At 43.7% G+C, this 17,276-nt stretch overlaps 1 protein-coding gene across 3 annotated transcripts in view; it reads right to left on the reverse strand.

Moving 5' to 3' along the window:
* LOC137346635 (E3 ubiquitin-protein ligase RNF43) overlaps positions 1-12,287 on the reverse strand; it is a 243,710-nt gene extending 231,423 nt beyond the window's left edge. For all 3 annotated transcript variants that reach the window (XM_068010254.1, XM_068010252.1, XM_068010253.1), the window contains exon 1: positions 11,828-12,287. In XM_068010254.1, coding sequence (XP_067866355.1) covers positions 11,828-12,052 — 225 coding nt within the window. In that variant the 5' untranslated portion in view covers positions 12,053-12,287. The remainder of the gene's footprint in view (positions 1-11,827) is intronic.
* Between the last annotated feature and the right edge of the window lie 4,989 nt (positions 12,288-17,276).

Here is a 17,276-nt window from a genome sequence, read left to right on the forward strand (position 1 = left end):
AAAAGACCTCCATCAAGTTCCCCCTCATCATTCTCCTCCACAGATATTAAATTCTATTAAAGAGTAGATAATCTTTTCTCATAACTCGGCCCTCTACATTTCGGAATCAGCCTTTTAAGCCCTTCTCTGGATTCCCTCCTATGATTCTGCAAAAACCTCTAAAACAGAGACAACACTGAGCACAACACTCCAGATGCAACTGCAGCAAGTGTAAAATGCTTGTTTGCTACTCTTTGTGCCTGTCTAATAGCGAGTTCTGAAATCCTTAACAGCTCCCACTAGTTTTGCAAAAACAACGTTTCCAGCATTTTCAGTGATTGTGAATTGACTGATTTGCCAGTGAGGTTGCTAATCACTCAGCTTGCACTTGGACAGCCCCTGCTGACGATGTGTAAGGTACATCATAAATTGGGCAAGTGCAGACATCTGGGATTCAGAAGGCTGTGTCCAAAATCCAGAATCTATCACTCAACATTGGCAAACATGCTACTCTCGGCAAGTGTTCCAGGCCTGTCTACACCTGCAATAAGGCTACAAACCGGCAACAGTTGTAAATGAACACCCTCCCTTTCACAAAATCTAGCTTGTCTTCATGAATCAGACAGGATAAGGTCCCTTTGAGGCAAGTAGCAGCATTTAACTATCTTGTAGTTGCAGCTGATAACAGAAGTTATCCTATCATTTCACTTAGAAGTGGATCTTTGCTCTTTTTAAAGAGCACTGTGATTTATGCCAATCTTAATGTCTCAGGAAGTTCATTTAACTCAAGTGCCTGGTTAAACATTTCCATCAACAATGAAGTGAACCTGCATTTTTAAAAAATCAAAATGGAACTTGTGAAAGTTTCTACTCCCAGTGACTTGAAGATCAGCCTAGACATATTTCCGCAGATCTGCCTAATATTCATTAGTTCCTTTCCTGAATGTCTGTTTGGTGGAATAATCTGTTCATTGTTTTGTGTTTTTTTTGGGGGGGGAGGGGGGGGGGGGGGGAGGGTGGCAGGGGGAAAAAAAAGGACAGCTTAAAAGACTTTCATCTTACCCCTGCACTCCCAGATCCGGTTGATGACATTTCAATTTGAAAATCATTTGAAACTGATAAAATATGTAAATATGTTGGGGGAAATAAACCTGAAGATAAAGTCATGCCTGTATTAGGTCATTGTCTGCAAAGCTTTTCTTTGGTTATGCTATTGTTTTAGTGTGTGTTTTTAAAAAATGCTCTTACCTCCTCTGCTGATTCCTAGTGGGTCCCAGCTCTGTAGCATCTCACCCCAGGGAGCATTCTTCAAGTTAATCAACCATAGGGGCATCAGAGTCAGATCTTGTCCCAACATCCACAGAAGAACAGTTAGCAGCTTTTATTAGATAGCAATCAGAGTTGCAGGGGTGGAGGAAATGTGGGAGCTAACCTGGTATGACTCTTCCCCTACCTTGTCTATGGGGCGTTGAGGCCACTTGTATCCCACTCTAACACCAGTGCACCAAATGGAATCAGCTAGCTCAGCAGACTAGGAATTGAACCTGCAGCATGGTGTACATGGCTCAGTTAAACACTGCCTTCACTTAGTGAGCTTTGCAAAGATGATGCGCCACAGGCAGGTTCAACTTCAACCAATATTTGCCAGTTCACACCACTGGTCTCAACCACACAATAACTACTGTTTAATTTTAACCAATGGTACTCCTTTTGAAATCTCATCAAAAATTGAGTTTGAATAAATAAACTGGAAAAATAATTTTTAAAAAACAAACTGTGATAGAACAGCAATATGAGAATAATGACCTCAGAACTTGCCCCAGTTTGCTCAGTGAAAACGTGTGCTGCCCTGTGTGATACTGAACACACAGACTAAGGTGGTCTCGGGTTGGACTGCTCCACAAGTGCTGAGTTAGCAGATCTCAACTGAATGGCAGTCAGGCATTATAACTGGTTTCAGTGCCCTTGGACTTAGAAACACAAAAATCAGCCAAGATTCCTGTCCCTGATCAACAGCCAATGACCCCTGCTACAAAGTGTGTAGATGCCAGATAAAGACAGGATCAGAAATGGTTGTGATGCTCCATCATGGTTGAATAGCTTGATATAGTGTTCTATTTCATAGCACTTTTAATTTGCTCTTTCAGCCTGCCATCACTCTATATTTAAGTCACACATTAAAGAATGGTACTTGGTGGCTGCATGGGAGACCATACCACCACAGTCTATGCTCTCAAAAAGGGAATGGGTTCTGCTGCACTTTGAGATGCTCACCACAGAATACTGTTGGACCTGGATCCCATTACCCCTCCTGTAGTATCATGATGCATGCACCTGGAGCCAAGGTGACTCAGTCAGGATCAAACAGGAGCCACAAGAAGATAGAGTAACGAGCACACAGCTCAAACTGAATACGATGCGCGCAGGTGGGTTCCCTTAGTTTCTCTTTTTAGTTACTTTAAATGAGTTTCTAGCTGTTGTCCAAGCCAGGCTCCTTGTATACAAGGCTGCAAAGATATGGCTCAGAGATAAAGAGTTCTTTATCTTCATCTTTATTAGAGTCAGTGTGACTTTAGGACTGGTTATCAGGTGATCTGAGGGAAAACTGCTTTGAAGTACTCAGATAAACAAATCTCTCATGTTTGCTTTTGGCTTGTTTTAGCTGTACTTAGGGCTGGGCTACAATTCTCTACTCAATAAACACCTCCTCAGTCAGAACCCAGCCTTTCATCTACTTAATGTATTCAATTCGTCAGCCATGAAGATTAAAAAGAATTAAAAATACAACAGATCCCTATCAGTTTCATAGCTCTCACCCTGTCCAATACATTCCTCTAAAGTAACAGTGTTCAGAGAGAAATGTTCTTTTTACAAACAGCCTGGGTTAACCCCTGCACAGGAATTGAATTACAAATATTCGTACAGGAGGGTTTTGATCCTGATCTGTTTGAACAGCCACTGAATATAAAGCCTAACTACCACCTATCAACAAAGTGAAAATGCAGCAAACTAGACCACCAGGGACATAGTATCCAGCTTCAGCCAACACAAAGACAAGCACTCGCGCCATGGCTGACAGAAAGAGGTATCTAGCACTCAGAGCATTAATACAATCAACAGGGATTCCTCCGTAACTAAGTCTGGGTGGGGAAGAGAAACAAAAGCATTGCTTATAGATGGAGATCAAACATTATATGAAAACCATTCACTAATCCAATGGTGGCGGGACTTTGGAAACTTGGCACAAACAAGACATTACTGTACATTGATGGCACTGCTGCAAAGAGACATTTACTGTGCCAGTAAATACAATTTTTGAAGCCAGTTAAAGTTATAAATCTAGAAGAATTTGACTATTATATGATTCTCTCTGCTGTACCAGCTGTGATCGCTGTCTGTTCAAAAGACTTGGTCCACAATGGAAAGAAAACACCCTGCATTTAAAGACAGCCAAATAAAATAGAGTCCATTCTCAAAGGACATCCTTACTAGCACCAACCAACCACCAACACTATCCCCCTCTTACCAATCTCCCAATGGGTCAATATATAACCCTCATCAACCTCCCAGTCAGCTACGACCCTCACTAACCTCCAGCCAGCTTCGACCCTCACCAACTTCCCAATAACCAAATACACAACTCTCACCAACCTTCCACTGGCCAGATATAACCCTCACCAACCTCCCAATAACCAAATACACAACCCTCACCAACCTCCAGCCAGCCACAATCCCCTCCACCCTCCCACCAGCAAGATATAACCCTCACCAAGTTCCCATTGACTAAATACACAACCCTCACCAACCTCCCACCGGCCAGATGCAATCCTTATCAATCTCCCACACCCTCACTGACCTCTCATTGGCCCAATATACAACCCTCAACATCCTCCTACCCCCCAACATGGCACTCACCAATCTTGTGACCCATTGATGTGACTCACTGCCAACTCACCACAGCCCCTCCACAGGTCTCGTCTCCTAATATTACTAACCACCTGTCACATATGTTACAACTGAGGTGGGAGGAGTGCACTGTTCATTCTAGTTCCATTTCTCCACAGGTCAAAACATATATTTAAAGTTTTTCCCACTTACTCATATAGTCAATCATATACTCTATTTTTATCCCGGAATAAAACACACCAACCAGGTTTCTTTAATAAACAATAAAATTATCTGTTTATTATAAAACAAGTCTTAACCAGTAATGAAGTAAAGCATAAACTCACAGATTGAAATATTAAAGTTCCCTTTTTACCTTTTTTTTCCCCAGATATGCCGGTTAACCGGAAAAATAAAGGGATTTTTGTTTTTAAGAGCTCTATTACAGACAAAGAAAAAAACACGGGCTGAATACTTGCTCATTCTTGAACAAATAGCAGATGAGATATGTTGTGTTCCAAAACTGGCATACAGTCTGGCCTCCTCGAGTACATGTAGATGGGTCACTGGGATCTTTTAGAACAGTTCTTTTCAGGCGGCATTGAGAAATAATTTAACAGGCTTTTTCTTCAAGGACAGGAGACGAGATGAGTTGACAAAGCGGAATTCTCAGGGAGGTGCTGGAAAGCTGAGCTGGGTTGTGGTCTTCTCTCCTTTCTTGGCAATTCTCTTCTCTCCTTGGAAGTTCTCTTTTCTCCCCTCCTTGGAAGTTCTCTCCCTTTTTATACAGTTCATCCCAAACTCAAAACAATTCAAAAGCGAAACCAACAACAACAGGAGGTCAACCTTTAGGCATCCATTAATCTTGACCTGTCACTTCTTTGTAAACAACTTTGCCAGGTGTTCAAAGTTCTCTGTTGTTTATTCAGCCGGAAGTCAGTTGGTTTCCCGGAAAGGCTTGTTGTTGTTGCTGCTGGAAGTCACGTGGTTTCCCGGAAAGGCTGGTTTTCCTCACAAGACTTCTAAGCACCCCATTTAAAAAAACATTTCCAGGGACTGTTTTTCAAACTCAAGTGGCCTTTACATAACCCCCTTTGAAAACCCCAAAGTTTAACATTTCTTCAATCTTTCAAAAATGAATCCTCAAAAAATATATTTAACAAAACACAGAGGCACTTTTGTAACACATCAACTCCTGCCCCAACCACCAACTGTACCTTCACTGCCAACCTGTCAATCTTTCCACATCCTGGAGAAAACTCCTATGAAAGTAGACAAAATCCCAGTAAAATGAACACACAAAAAATTTACAAGTATTTCATAAATGTATCTATGTAATTAGGGTTTAATTCCACTGTAACATGGAATGCTTGCAGTTTATAAAATGTGCATTTTACATTACACACCATACAGGTTATTAATTCAGAACACAACAGCATAAGAAATAGAAGCAGGAGTAGACCACACGGCCTGTCGAGCTTGCTCCGCCATTCAAAACAATTAAGGCTGATCTTCAGCTTCAACTCCACTTTGCCACCCGCTCCCCATATCCCTTGATTCCCTGAGAGACCAAAAATATAGCAGCAGATCATGAAAGAGAATCAAACAGGCCAAGGAATTCTTACACCTCTTGTTATATCTGTTTTGCCAGCAAATTACAATTTTAATCCTTCATAGGAGGATGGCAACAATCACTGAAAATGCTGACATAGCAATGCCACCGTTAATATACCAGAAACAGGAAGGGATTAAGGAAATAAGTGTCAGAAGATAGGGCCATGCCCCATGGGGATGCACGCTGTGCAGGTACAATATCCACACACACATATTAGTGTAATCTCCACATGCCAGAACAAAGATTCCCAGAACTACTGGAGTTATATAGATAGGAGGATCGTTTTTCTCAAAGTTGTTGGCACGTCCTAACTTATCCTTGAGACATATGTCAAACAATCAACCAATGTTCCCAGGAGTTCAGGGCCCTGATTGTACTTTATTTTGATGCAAAGGGAGATGAGAGAATCGTGCGCTCGGGAGAGCAAGCATTCCCTTAGGCGATACGAGATTGTATACTGCAACTGTGCGGTGCTCAGTGTGGAGATAGCAACATTACAACAGGAAAGACGATCTAACATCATGCGTTGGGTTGTGCAAGAACCGAACGTCAATTCATCACACTGCTTCAACAAGTTACAATCTTGGTGCTGCATCTGCATGCAAGATGCCAAGCATTCAATCCTCCTCATCTGAACAGTCGAAATCTCTAAGGGGACTAGTTAATTCATACTGCTTGTGCTAGCAATATTTCACAACTGTGGCTTTCCAATGTGAGAAAATACGGAACAGATCCTGGGCAAGAGCAACTTGTTTATTGCACTCAAAGTGAATGATCTGTTTGGCACTCTACCCACTTTAAGGATTTAGTGTCAGCATAAGGTACTCCCAGATCGAGTACAGCACAGTCAGATCCAAAATAAAAGTGCCTCTATTCCACTCTCAAGACACCCACAAGCCCCCACTGACAATCTCTCAAGTTCCCACACCAGCTATCCCTTAACCTCTCAGCGTGTTTGCCAATCAGTGCTGAACTGGGACCAGTTTTGTGCACAGGTCCATGCCCATTAGGAACTGGATTGATACTGCCTGAACTAATTTAATAATGGACTGCAGGCAGAGTGGATATTCAGCCCATCAGTTCAGGCTGGATTTGAACCCAAGCCCTAGGCAGCATTTACCCCACTGGACTACTCAGTTCTCCACTGAGAAAATATTTAACAGAGTACAAGTTATAGTCATGTAATACATGGGAGAGCTAAGTACAACCGCAGTCAGTCCTAAAGGTGACAGCAACAGGCAGTCTTTTGGGGTTTAACAGAGAATCCTGAGCAAGAACTTGTATTTATATAATGCTTTATGACCTCCTCAGAATGTCTAAGGTGCTCCACAACCAAGGAATTAATTGTGAAGTGTAATTAGGTTAGTAAACTTGGCACATCAAGGTCCCATAAATAGAAAATGAGTTGAATGATTAGTTAATATGTTTGGCAGTGACAGCCAAGGGAAGACAGTTGGGAGGACACCCAAACCCCTTTTCTCATCTTTAAAAGGTGTTATGGGGCCTATTACTCTCACCTGAGCAGTCAGGCTTTCATCTGAAAGGCAGCACCTCCAACAACTGCTTGTCTAGAAAGCGTACTGATGCCATGGAGTGGGGAGGAACTTACAATCACTGAGTGCTACTAACTGACCCCAAAGATGACATTGGCAACTGTTGTCTCAGTAGACCTGTGCAACTACACAACCTGCAAGCTTTGCTGTGCCTCAATCATGATATAATAAGGTTAATTCAGCTATATCTTTCCCAAACATGCATTGCATTTGATCTTCCAGAATTCCCTAGATTCTAGAATAATCCCTGTGGATTGGAAGGGCGCAAAGGTAACCTTGCTATTCAAGAAAGGAGGGAGAGAGAAAACAGGGAACGATAGGCTCCAACAACACTCAAGGAGCTCGACACTATCCAGGACAAAGCAGCCCACTTGATTGGCACACCATCTACAAACATTCACTCCCTCCACCACCGATGCACAGTAGCAGCAGTGTGTACCATCTACAAGATGCACTGCAACAATGCACCAAGGCTCCTTATACAGTACCTTCCAAACCCGCGACCTCTACCAACTAGAAGGACAAGGGCAGCAAAGACATGGGAACACCACCACCGGCAAGTCCGCCTCCAAGTCTCACACCATCCTGACTTGGAACTATATCGCCGTTCCTTCACTGTCGCAGGGTCAAAATCCTGGAACTCCCTTCCTAACAGCACTGTGGGTATACCTACCCCAAATGGACTTCAGCGGTTCAAGAAGGCAGCTCACCTCCACCTTCTCGAGGGCAATTAGGAATGGGCAATAAATGCTGGCATAGCCAGTGACGCCTACACCCCATGAATGAATAAAAAAAAAAATTTAGCCTCACATCAGCAGTAGGGAAAATGATTGAACCTATTTTTAGGGAAGTGGTAGCAGGGCACTTAGAAAATCACAATATGATTGGCAGAGCCAACACAAATTTATGAAGGGGAAATTGTGTTTAACAAATCTGCTACAGTTTTTTGACATTGTAACTAGCAGGGTAGATAAAGGGGAACCAGTGAATGTAGTGTATTTAGATTTTCAAAAGGCATTCGATGATGTGCCACACAAGAGGTTATTACACCAAATTAGGGTGCATGGGATTGGAGGTAATATATTAGCAAGGACTGAGGATTAACGGACAGAAAACAGGAATGAACAGGCCATTTTTAGGTTAACATGCTTTTACTAGTGGGGTACCACAAGGATCAGTGCCTGGACCTCAGCTTTTTATATTCAACATCAATGACTTAGAAGAGGGAATCAAGTGTAATGTATACAGGTTTGCCGACAATATAAAGTTAGCTGGGAAAGTAAGCTGTGAGGAGGACATAAAGTGGGTGCAAAAGGATTTAGACAAGTTAAGTGAGTGGGCAAGAACTTGGCAGATGGAATATAATGCAGAGAAATGTGAAGTTATCTACTTTGGAAGGAAAAATAGAAAAGCAGAATATTTTTTAAATGGTGAGAGTTTGGGGAATGTTGGTATGCCGATGAATCTAGGTGTCCTTGTACTTGAATTATAGAAAGTTAACATGCAGATACAGCAGTTAGGAAGGCAAACAGTATGAAAACTTGTATTACAAAGAGATTAGAGAAAAAGAGTAAAGAAGCCTTACTGTAATTTTATAGGGCCTTGGCGAGACCACAGCTGCAGTAATATGTACAGTTCTGGTCTCCTTACCTCAGGGAGGATATACTTGCCTTAGAGGTTCACTAAGCTGATTCCTGGGATGAGGAGATTGTCCCATTGGGAGAGATTGGATAGACTAGGCCTACATTCCCTAGAGTTTAGAAAAATGAGAGGTGATCACATTGAAACATATAAAATTCTTAGAAGGCTTGACCGGGTACATACTGAAAGGATGTTTACCTCAGCTAGAGTGTTTAGCACTAGGAGTCAGAGCGTCAGAGCAAGGGGTAGACCATTTAGGACTGAGATGCGGAGAAATTTCTTCACTCAAAGGGTTGTGAATTTTTAGAATTCTCTACCCCAGAGAGCTGTGAGTGCTCAGTCATTGAGTATATGCAAGTTAGGGATCGATAGATTTTGAATTTTAAGGGAATCAAGCCTCAAGGGTTTTAGGGGATAGTGCAGTAAGATGCAGGTAGAAAATCAGTCATGATCTTACTGAATGGTGCAGCAGGCTCAAGAGGGCGAATGGCCTACTCCAGCTCCTTTTATTTTAAAAAAATCTTGTACTGTACATCTAGTTGAACTCTGTTTGATGCTCTGACACATTCCTAGTTAATAACAACAGGAGGTTGTACAGTATAAGAATTTGCTTGGTATCTCTACAGTTGGCGGTGGAGTCCATCTCAAAGTGCCCTATCCACAGACTCTCAAGTTTACTTTTTACAACACTACACAATAATTCAAAGTACACCACATGCCACTGTTTAATAAGGACTTCCATCTCTACAGAGCACTTTATAGCACAGTAAGCAAGTTAACTCAACTACTCATTTTCTAACAAAAAGAGATTTGTTTTTGATAAATGATTATATTTCCATAGTTTCTAAATAACCCAGAACTTTGTACACAGTAAACGATCTTAAGCCATTTAATTATAATAATGGCCGACTAACCCAGCTCTGTGGGTTTACGCAACGTATGGCATGGTAACTCAACCACACAAACACAAAGTGCCCAGGTTTATGCCCTGGTCTGTGCTGAAAAAGCTGATCCCGACTGGGGTAGCAATGGGGTAATACAACTGAACTGAAAGTGGGGGTATAAAATGATCCAGTGTTTCTGCTGCTGATTGCTATCTAGTGACTCCTGCAGGATAATGCACTGATTCTGCATAAGTAGAAGATAGAGCTTGCTTATGATATTCGCCACACTCACAGGTTTGAGGTGGCTATTTACCTGTAGCAAGTCATGGTTCACACATTAAAAACTGCCTGGAGTGGCTGCCACCTGCACTATGTGAATCCCAACACCAGGAAAAGATAGAAAAAAAACTGTGACTCCAAGGATAAGAAGTCCGATTATATTAACCAAGTTTAATTCGAGCAGAATTACACAAAGCATTAAATAGCTATTGAATCACCCAGAATCACGCTGCAACTAATCAAACTATTTGGATTCTAGCAGCAACACTCTTCTTCTAACAGATCCTAGAAATAAACACCAGGGAAACCAAATACTTGCATGGAGAAAATGCGAGAATGTTTGTAGCAGAGCAAATGTCAGGACCCTGCTTAAAGCTGTTTCACCTCATTCAGCACAGCAATGTCAATGTTCAACAGAACCAAGCATAGAAGTCAGATAAAACATCTGCCAAATGGCAGAATGCTAGCTCGCCACATTTGACCAGTTACATAAGCTTACAGAATACAACAAGTTTGTAAACCATCAATGGGGAGTTTACTTCAGCAAATGGCGAACACATTTCCTAAGTGACTGAAAATCATCCTTTGTAAATTTGCCTTTATGCACCAGGGGCACTGTTCTCCATGCTGTACAGTAATTATATTTTAAAAAGATAAATTTCATCCCTCCTCCCCTAAAGGCATTAACTTTGTCTTGGGTATTGCTGCATGATGCCAGCAGCCCCTGTCTCAGTCATGATTCGTGTGCAAGCCTAAGCAGTGTGATGGCAGAATATTTACCCAGAGAGCACCCACAGTAGAGCAGAATCCTGTCCTTACCAATAGCCATACACATACACTTTTTAAACAGGGGTCATAGAATAGTGACTCCAACTGACTTTTCTCCTCTTCTGCCAGTGGCTCAGACTCCAAACATCACGCAGGCTAAAATTTTCAAACTAGAATATCATTCTAGCAGAGATCAAACTTGTTATTTTATTGGTCTGTATGGCTCAGTCGGCAGAATTAAACTACTGTAAATCTCTGCTATGTCTATTGCTTCAGATTTTTATATTTTGTTTCTGAAGTACTGCAGGAGCGAGGAATGAAAATCTTCACGGGTTTGTTTTAAATTGACAATTTTGGAATAGTTGCTCCAGGTAGATTTACCTATCACCAACAGCTAATGAGAATGAGAGATTCTCCAGACTTCTTACTCAGTACCACCCAAGCAAAGAGGAAAGAGATCTGATGAAAGGTCACAGACCTGAAACGTTAACTGTTTCTCTTGCCACAGATGCAACCAGATTTGCTGTGTATTTCCAGCACTTTCTTTTTTATTACTACTCTGTACATGGTAGTTTCCATTCCCCCATCGCAGTGTTCAACAGTCATTAAACTGTTCTCCACTGAATGTGCCACTACATCTGACTATATAATGCCAGATTTCCATGTCTTGACTATTCAAGCATGTAGTCTCCACTGTAATACCAGACGTTATGAGTGCCAGTGGAAGCATTACCCCCAAAAGCAACATCTCCCTGGATGAACAGTTTGTCAGAATAACTATGACCTGCATATTGACTTTAAAAAGCTTGGCATTAAAATTGTAAATCAAAAAACCCTCAAAATCTCATTACTTTACTACTTTATAGGACTTCAAGTTTTCTTTTAACACATCATTTGGTTTGTACAAATGGAAAGACTTAGACATTTCTCAAACATCAAAAATCTCAGTTTATATACCTGGAACATTTTCTCAGTCTCCATTCCCTGTATATGGAGCACTGATTTCCTTTATCTCCAATGCACTCGATCTCTGCAATAAAGCGGTCTGTTTTTACTATTTTGGCATTCCCAGCAGTACTTTCTCAGTCACCACATACTCTATAAAGTGACATCTCCCTGTCACACTTTCAGTCTTCACTCAGTCTGTTAAAGCAGTGTCTCCCCATTAGCTGCACCACTTTCTCGAACTCCATGCTTTCTATTAAGTGCCGTCTCCTATTTACCTGTAGTAGTTTGCCCTCGGCTGCCACTGTCATGCCGGCTCCGGCGAAGCGTCCCTGGAGGCGAAGGGTGCTGTTGTTTGCCACCACGCCGTTCTGACTCTGCCGATACTGAACTACCTCGATCTCTGCCTCTGTCTCCGCCGCCGCTACCGACTCCGGGCTCGCCGCCGCCTGCGCCGCGCTCCACAGCCATTGCACAGCCAGCAGCAGCGCTGCGCTCCTCATGATGCGAGCTGGGGCGGGGGGCCCGCCGCGGGCATGCTGCACCCCTACCCGGGGGACGCACTCTCAACGACACCGGCTCACCTGGCAGCAGGGGCCGCACAGGCTGCCCACCCGCTGGGATGTACCGGCCACAATCGGATTCCCGGCAGGGCCGAGCCGGCGCTCGCGATAACTGTATCACACACCGTCTCCCACAGCCTAGGCTCAACACTAACCGTCCGCTGGGATTCACTCTCCCTCCCTCACACCGTGCACAGGGGCGGGGCGGTACAGGCAACCTGACCAACAGCTCGAGGGGCGGGACAGGGAGCGCTGACTGACAGCTGGAGGGGCGGGGCAGGGAGCGCTGACTGACAGCTGGAGGGGCGGGGCAGGGAGCGCTGACTGACAGCTGGAGGGGCGGGGCAGGGAGCGCTGACTGACAGCTGGAGGGGCGGGGCAGGGAGCACTGACTGACAGCTCGAGGGGCGGGGCAGAGAGCGTTGACTGACAACTGGAGGGGCGGGGCAGTGGCGAGCAGATTGACAGCTTGAGGGACACAGCGACAACTGTCTTTCTGAGCGGAAGTTCGGGTAGCGGTGATTGACAATGGTGTGGGCAGGGCGAACAGAAATGATTGGGCATGGCCGTGGGCGAGGTAGGCTGAGTAGAGGGTGGGGCTAAAGCTTCCGGAACGGAGGTTTGTCAGGCACGGAAGGTGTGCGATGATCGACAGGCCAGAAGGCGCAGCCTGACAAAGATGTTCCCAAAGTGCGAATCTCCAGGGCCAGCCCGAGGAGCCCCACCCTGCTGTTTCCCGCCTTCAATGAAATTGTTTCTAGCAACCTTGTGAATATTCCACAAGAGGGAGCTAGAAATAAGTGCCTAATAGTTTCAATTGAATACTTCTAAACTTTTGAATGTTTATGACTTACAAATCTACCTTCATAAATTCTGATTAGGATAAATTCCAGGCAAAAAAAAGCCCTTTCCTAAAATTGGCCTGAATATATTTCCACATTTTTTATATGAAAAAGCAAACAACAAAGTAGAACTAACAAAATTAACTGTCACTTGGATACATGTGGATTAATAAAGGAAAGCCAGCAAGGATTTTTCAAGGGGGAAGAAGGGTCACTGACCTGAAACATTAACTCTGCTTCTCTCTCCACAGATGCTGTCAGACCTGCTGAGTATTTCCAGCATTTCTTGTTTTTTTCAAGGGTAAATCGTGTTTAACTAACTTGCTTGAGTTTTTTGATGATGTAGCAGAAGGGGTTAAAGGGGTTGATGTGGTGAACATGGACTTCCAAAAAATATTTGATAAAGTGCCACATTACAGGCTTGTCGGCAAAGCTGAAGCACATGGAATGAAAGGGACAGTAGTAGTATGGACAAGACATTGGCTGAGTGACAGGAAACAGAGAGGAGTGGTGAATGGTTGTTCTTCGGATTGGAGGAAGGTATATAGTGGGGTTTCCCAGGGGGTCAGTATTAGGGTCCCTACTTTTTCTGGTATATATTAATGACCTAGATTTGGGCGTACAGGGCACAATTTCATAATTTGCAGAAGACACAAAACTTGGAAGTACTGTGATCTGTGAGGATAGTAATAAACTTCAAGAGGACACAGGCTGGTGGACTGGACGGACAAGTGGCAGATGAAATTTAATGCAGAGAAGTATGAAGTGATTCATTTTGGTAGGAAGAATGAGGAGAGGCAATATAAAATAAAGGGTACAATTCTAAAGCGGGTGCGGGAGCAGAGGGACCTGGGGTATATGTGCACAAATCATTGAAGGTTGCAGGGCAGTTTGAGAAAGCGGATAATAAGGCATACGGGATTCTGTGTTTTATAAGTGGGGGCACGGTGTAGAGAAGCTATGATACACATGCATAAAAAACTGGTTCAGCTTCAACTGAAATATTGTGTCCAGTTCTGGGCACCACACTTCGGGAAGGATGTGAAGGCATTAGAGAGAGTACAGAAAAGATTCACGAAAATGGTTCCAGGGATTAGGAACTTCAATTACATGCATAGTTTGGAGAAGATAGGACTGTTCTCCTTGGAGAAGAGAAAATTAAGAGAAAATTTGATAGAAGTGTTCAAAATCATGAGGGGTCTGGACAGAGTAGCTAGGGTGAAATTGATCACGTTGGTGGAAGGATGGAGAGCCAGAGGGCACCAATTTAAGGTGATTGGCAAAAGAAACAATGGCGACATGAAGAAATACTTTTTTAGGCAGCGACTGTTTAGGATCTGGAATGCACTACCTGAGAGTGTAATGGAAGCAAATTCATTTATGGCTTTCAAAAGAGAATTGGACAATAATCAGAAGAAAAATAATTTACAGGACTATGGGGATAAGGTGGGGGAGTGCAACTAGTTGCTCTTGCACAGAGCCTGCATGGATACAACAGGCCAAATGGTTTCCTTCTGCGCTGTAACCATTCTATGATTCTAACTGTATAACAATCTGCCATACATCTTCTGCCTTAGGACCAAGCTGATAGTTTATAAGGCCTGTGTTCTCAGCACCTTACTGTATGGCTGTGAAACATGGGCCACTTACAGCTATCAGGAAAGAAGCTCAATAATTTCCATCTGCACTGCCTGCAGCGCATTATGGGTATATCCTGGCAGGACAAAATCACAAATTCATCAGTCCTGGCTTCGGTGGATCGGACACGTCCGCAGGACGGAAGACGGTCGCATACCCAAGGACCTTCTGCATAATGAGGTAGAGGGGGCCAGACAAGCAATGGGGTGTCCAAAGCTACGGTTCAAGGTTGCTTGCACGCATGACATGAAGGCCCTAAATGTCGACTATTGCACTTGGGAGTCACTAGCTGGTAAAAGAGGGAAATGGCGAGACATTTTGTGGACTGGCATGCACTACCACAACAACCAGTGGCTACAGTAGCTTGTGAACAGGTATCAACACTGAAAACCACAACTCACAGCATCAATTGGCAGCTTCATGTGCAGCACTTGTGGCAGAACCTGCCTGTCAAGGTTTGATCTTCACAGCCATCAGCAAAGGTGCACCAAGAGAAGACACCCCACCTAAATGGATTGTTTACTGCATTTATCATTTATCCATCATTTATAGGTGGAAGAATGCCAACAATACACAGGTGATAATAAGAAAAGAATGAACACATTTGCATTTATGGTTGGTATCCTTCCATCTACGAAAGATATCTAGGGAGTTACAGTTGCAGAGTGACTATGGCTTCTAGTCACATGACTATGTCCTGGTACTTAGCTCATTTGCATACTGAGTTCTTAAAGGGACATCACTCTTGAAGCGATCATAAAACATCCCTTTTCTTTCCAAAGATAAGTCACATACATTACAAGTAAAAAGACATAAAATTGGATAACAACAAAATTATTTACACAGGGATAGAGATTCTGAAATTTACAAGTGCAGAAGCTTAAGAGTCCATATATCGTTTCGGCGGTTTAACAACTCTTCCGGATGCTGTTATGGTACAACCTTCTGGGAATGTGGATTTCACCTTTCGCTATTTGAGCAGTGTCTTCTGCATCTCAGAGAATTTGCGTATAAGCTTTTGCTGTTTTTTCCAAAGTTTCTCCCTCTCTGCATTCAGTTTCTGTTGCTCTGCCTTCAGCCTGCTAAGATACTGCGTTGCTTTTCTCAGGATGACCACTTTTGAGGCCTTGTCATTCTTGGAAAGTTCCGGCACCTCATCTCAAAGCGCCAACAGACAATGCTTCAACTCATTCCTCCTCTGCCTCTTCAGGACATTGCATGTCCTTCGCCTCTTCTCATCCTCAGTGTCTGAAGGCCTGGGGCTCAAGGTCAAGAACTTGTTGGGGGAGGAGTACTTGGCCTCTTGGAGGAACCTGTCCATTCTGGCTCATTTTGGTGCTGGCGGTTGTCTCGGGAGCAGAGGTGAGGGCACAGTGGTGCTGCTGCCGGATTTCCAGACTGCACCGTTTGATGCTAGCCAGAGTCTGCTAGTGGGTTCCAGTCTTTGGAGATTTCCCCTTGGCCATACCCCCACTGCCAGCCTTTGCTTCTCACTGTTTACAACGTCAACCTTTTCTTCTGAGTCGCTGGAGCACGAAGAAACACTGCTTGTTGACAAGGAACTTCCACCATCTGAATTTGGCTCTTCATTCTCTTGGTGTGGCATCTCTGAGAAGGGGCTGATGATCTCCAAACCAGAACCACTGAGATCCTAGAAGAACTGTGACTCAATCTCAGACATCAGGGGGCTGGACACAGGGAGTGCATCCTCTCTGAGGTGCAGTACGGCGTCACCTTTGAAATCTCCTATGGCACCAAACGTCTTGTAGGTCCTGGACTGACTCAATGTGGGTACCCTTGGTCTCTTCTGCTGTCATGGGCACCTTGATGATCTCATGGATGGTCACGATGTTGAGGTCCTTATACGCTGGTAGTCCTACCACTTCTGATCCGCTCGTGTCTACCAGGTAAAATATTTGTGGTTTCCATGCCAACTTGCCGTAGCTGCATTGTATTGTTAGTGTGCCACTGCAAGGGATGGGTGACCCATTCTATGCAGATAACTTTGCAGCTGTCAGTTGATTCATTAATTTCCAATGAACCTGGTACATATCCTTCAGGATTCAGACTGGTAGAATGTTTGCACTAGCTTCCATGTGAGTCTTAGCCTTGATTGTGTGTTTGCCAGCTTTGTTTGGGCACATGATATTGATAGTAGCAAAAGTTTTCAGTTGTTTGACTTCATTAACACAATGTGTCAGGTTCACAGTGTGAAATGCCTGATCGTCTTCTGGCTGAGAATCGCTCCACTCTGAGCCTTGTCTCGGGTCTATTTCACTGTGGTTTCATGCATGGCTTGCAGTTACGCAGGTCTCTAGTGCTCTCCTTGCTGCTGTTGCCCTGTTGTTGCGCCTGTCTTCTGTTTTTTTGTGTCCTATTGTGGCTTCTGGCTGCATCCTTGGAGCTAGATTTCTTGCATTGGCAGACCCAGTGTCCTTTTGCACCACACAGGTCTTGAAATGCAGGACAACTTCGCCGTGAGTGGGACAGACCACACTTACCACACAGCTTGCTTGCTTTTTGCGACTTAGTTGCCGATACTGTCGGTTGCACCTTTCTTCACTGGTTTGCTATTTTCGCCCGTGGTCTTCAAGGTTATGCCTTGTCTTTTCACCACTATTGCCATCATATCATGTGTTCTGTGTGTTGTCTTAAGTAACACAATGAGTTACGTGGATTCCAAT

This window comes from Heterodontus francisci, chromosome 30 (assembly GCF_036365525.1).
Source record: "Heterodontus francisci isolate sHetFra1 chromosome 30, sHetFra1.hap1, whole genome shotgun sequence".
Classification (NCBI taxonomy): domain Eukaryota; kingdom Metazoa; phylum Chordata; class Chondrichthyes; order Heterodontiformes; family Heterodontidae; genus Heterodontus; species Heterodontus francisci.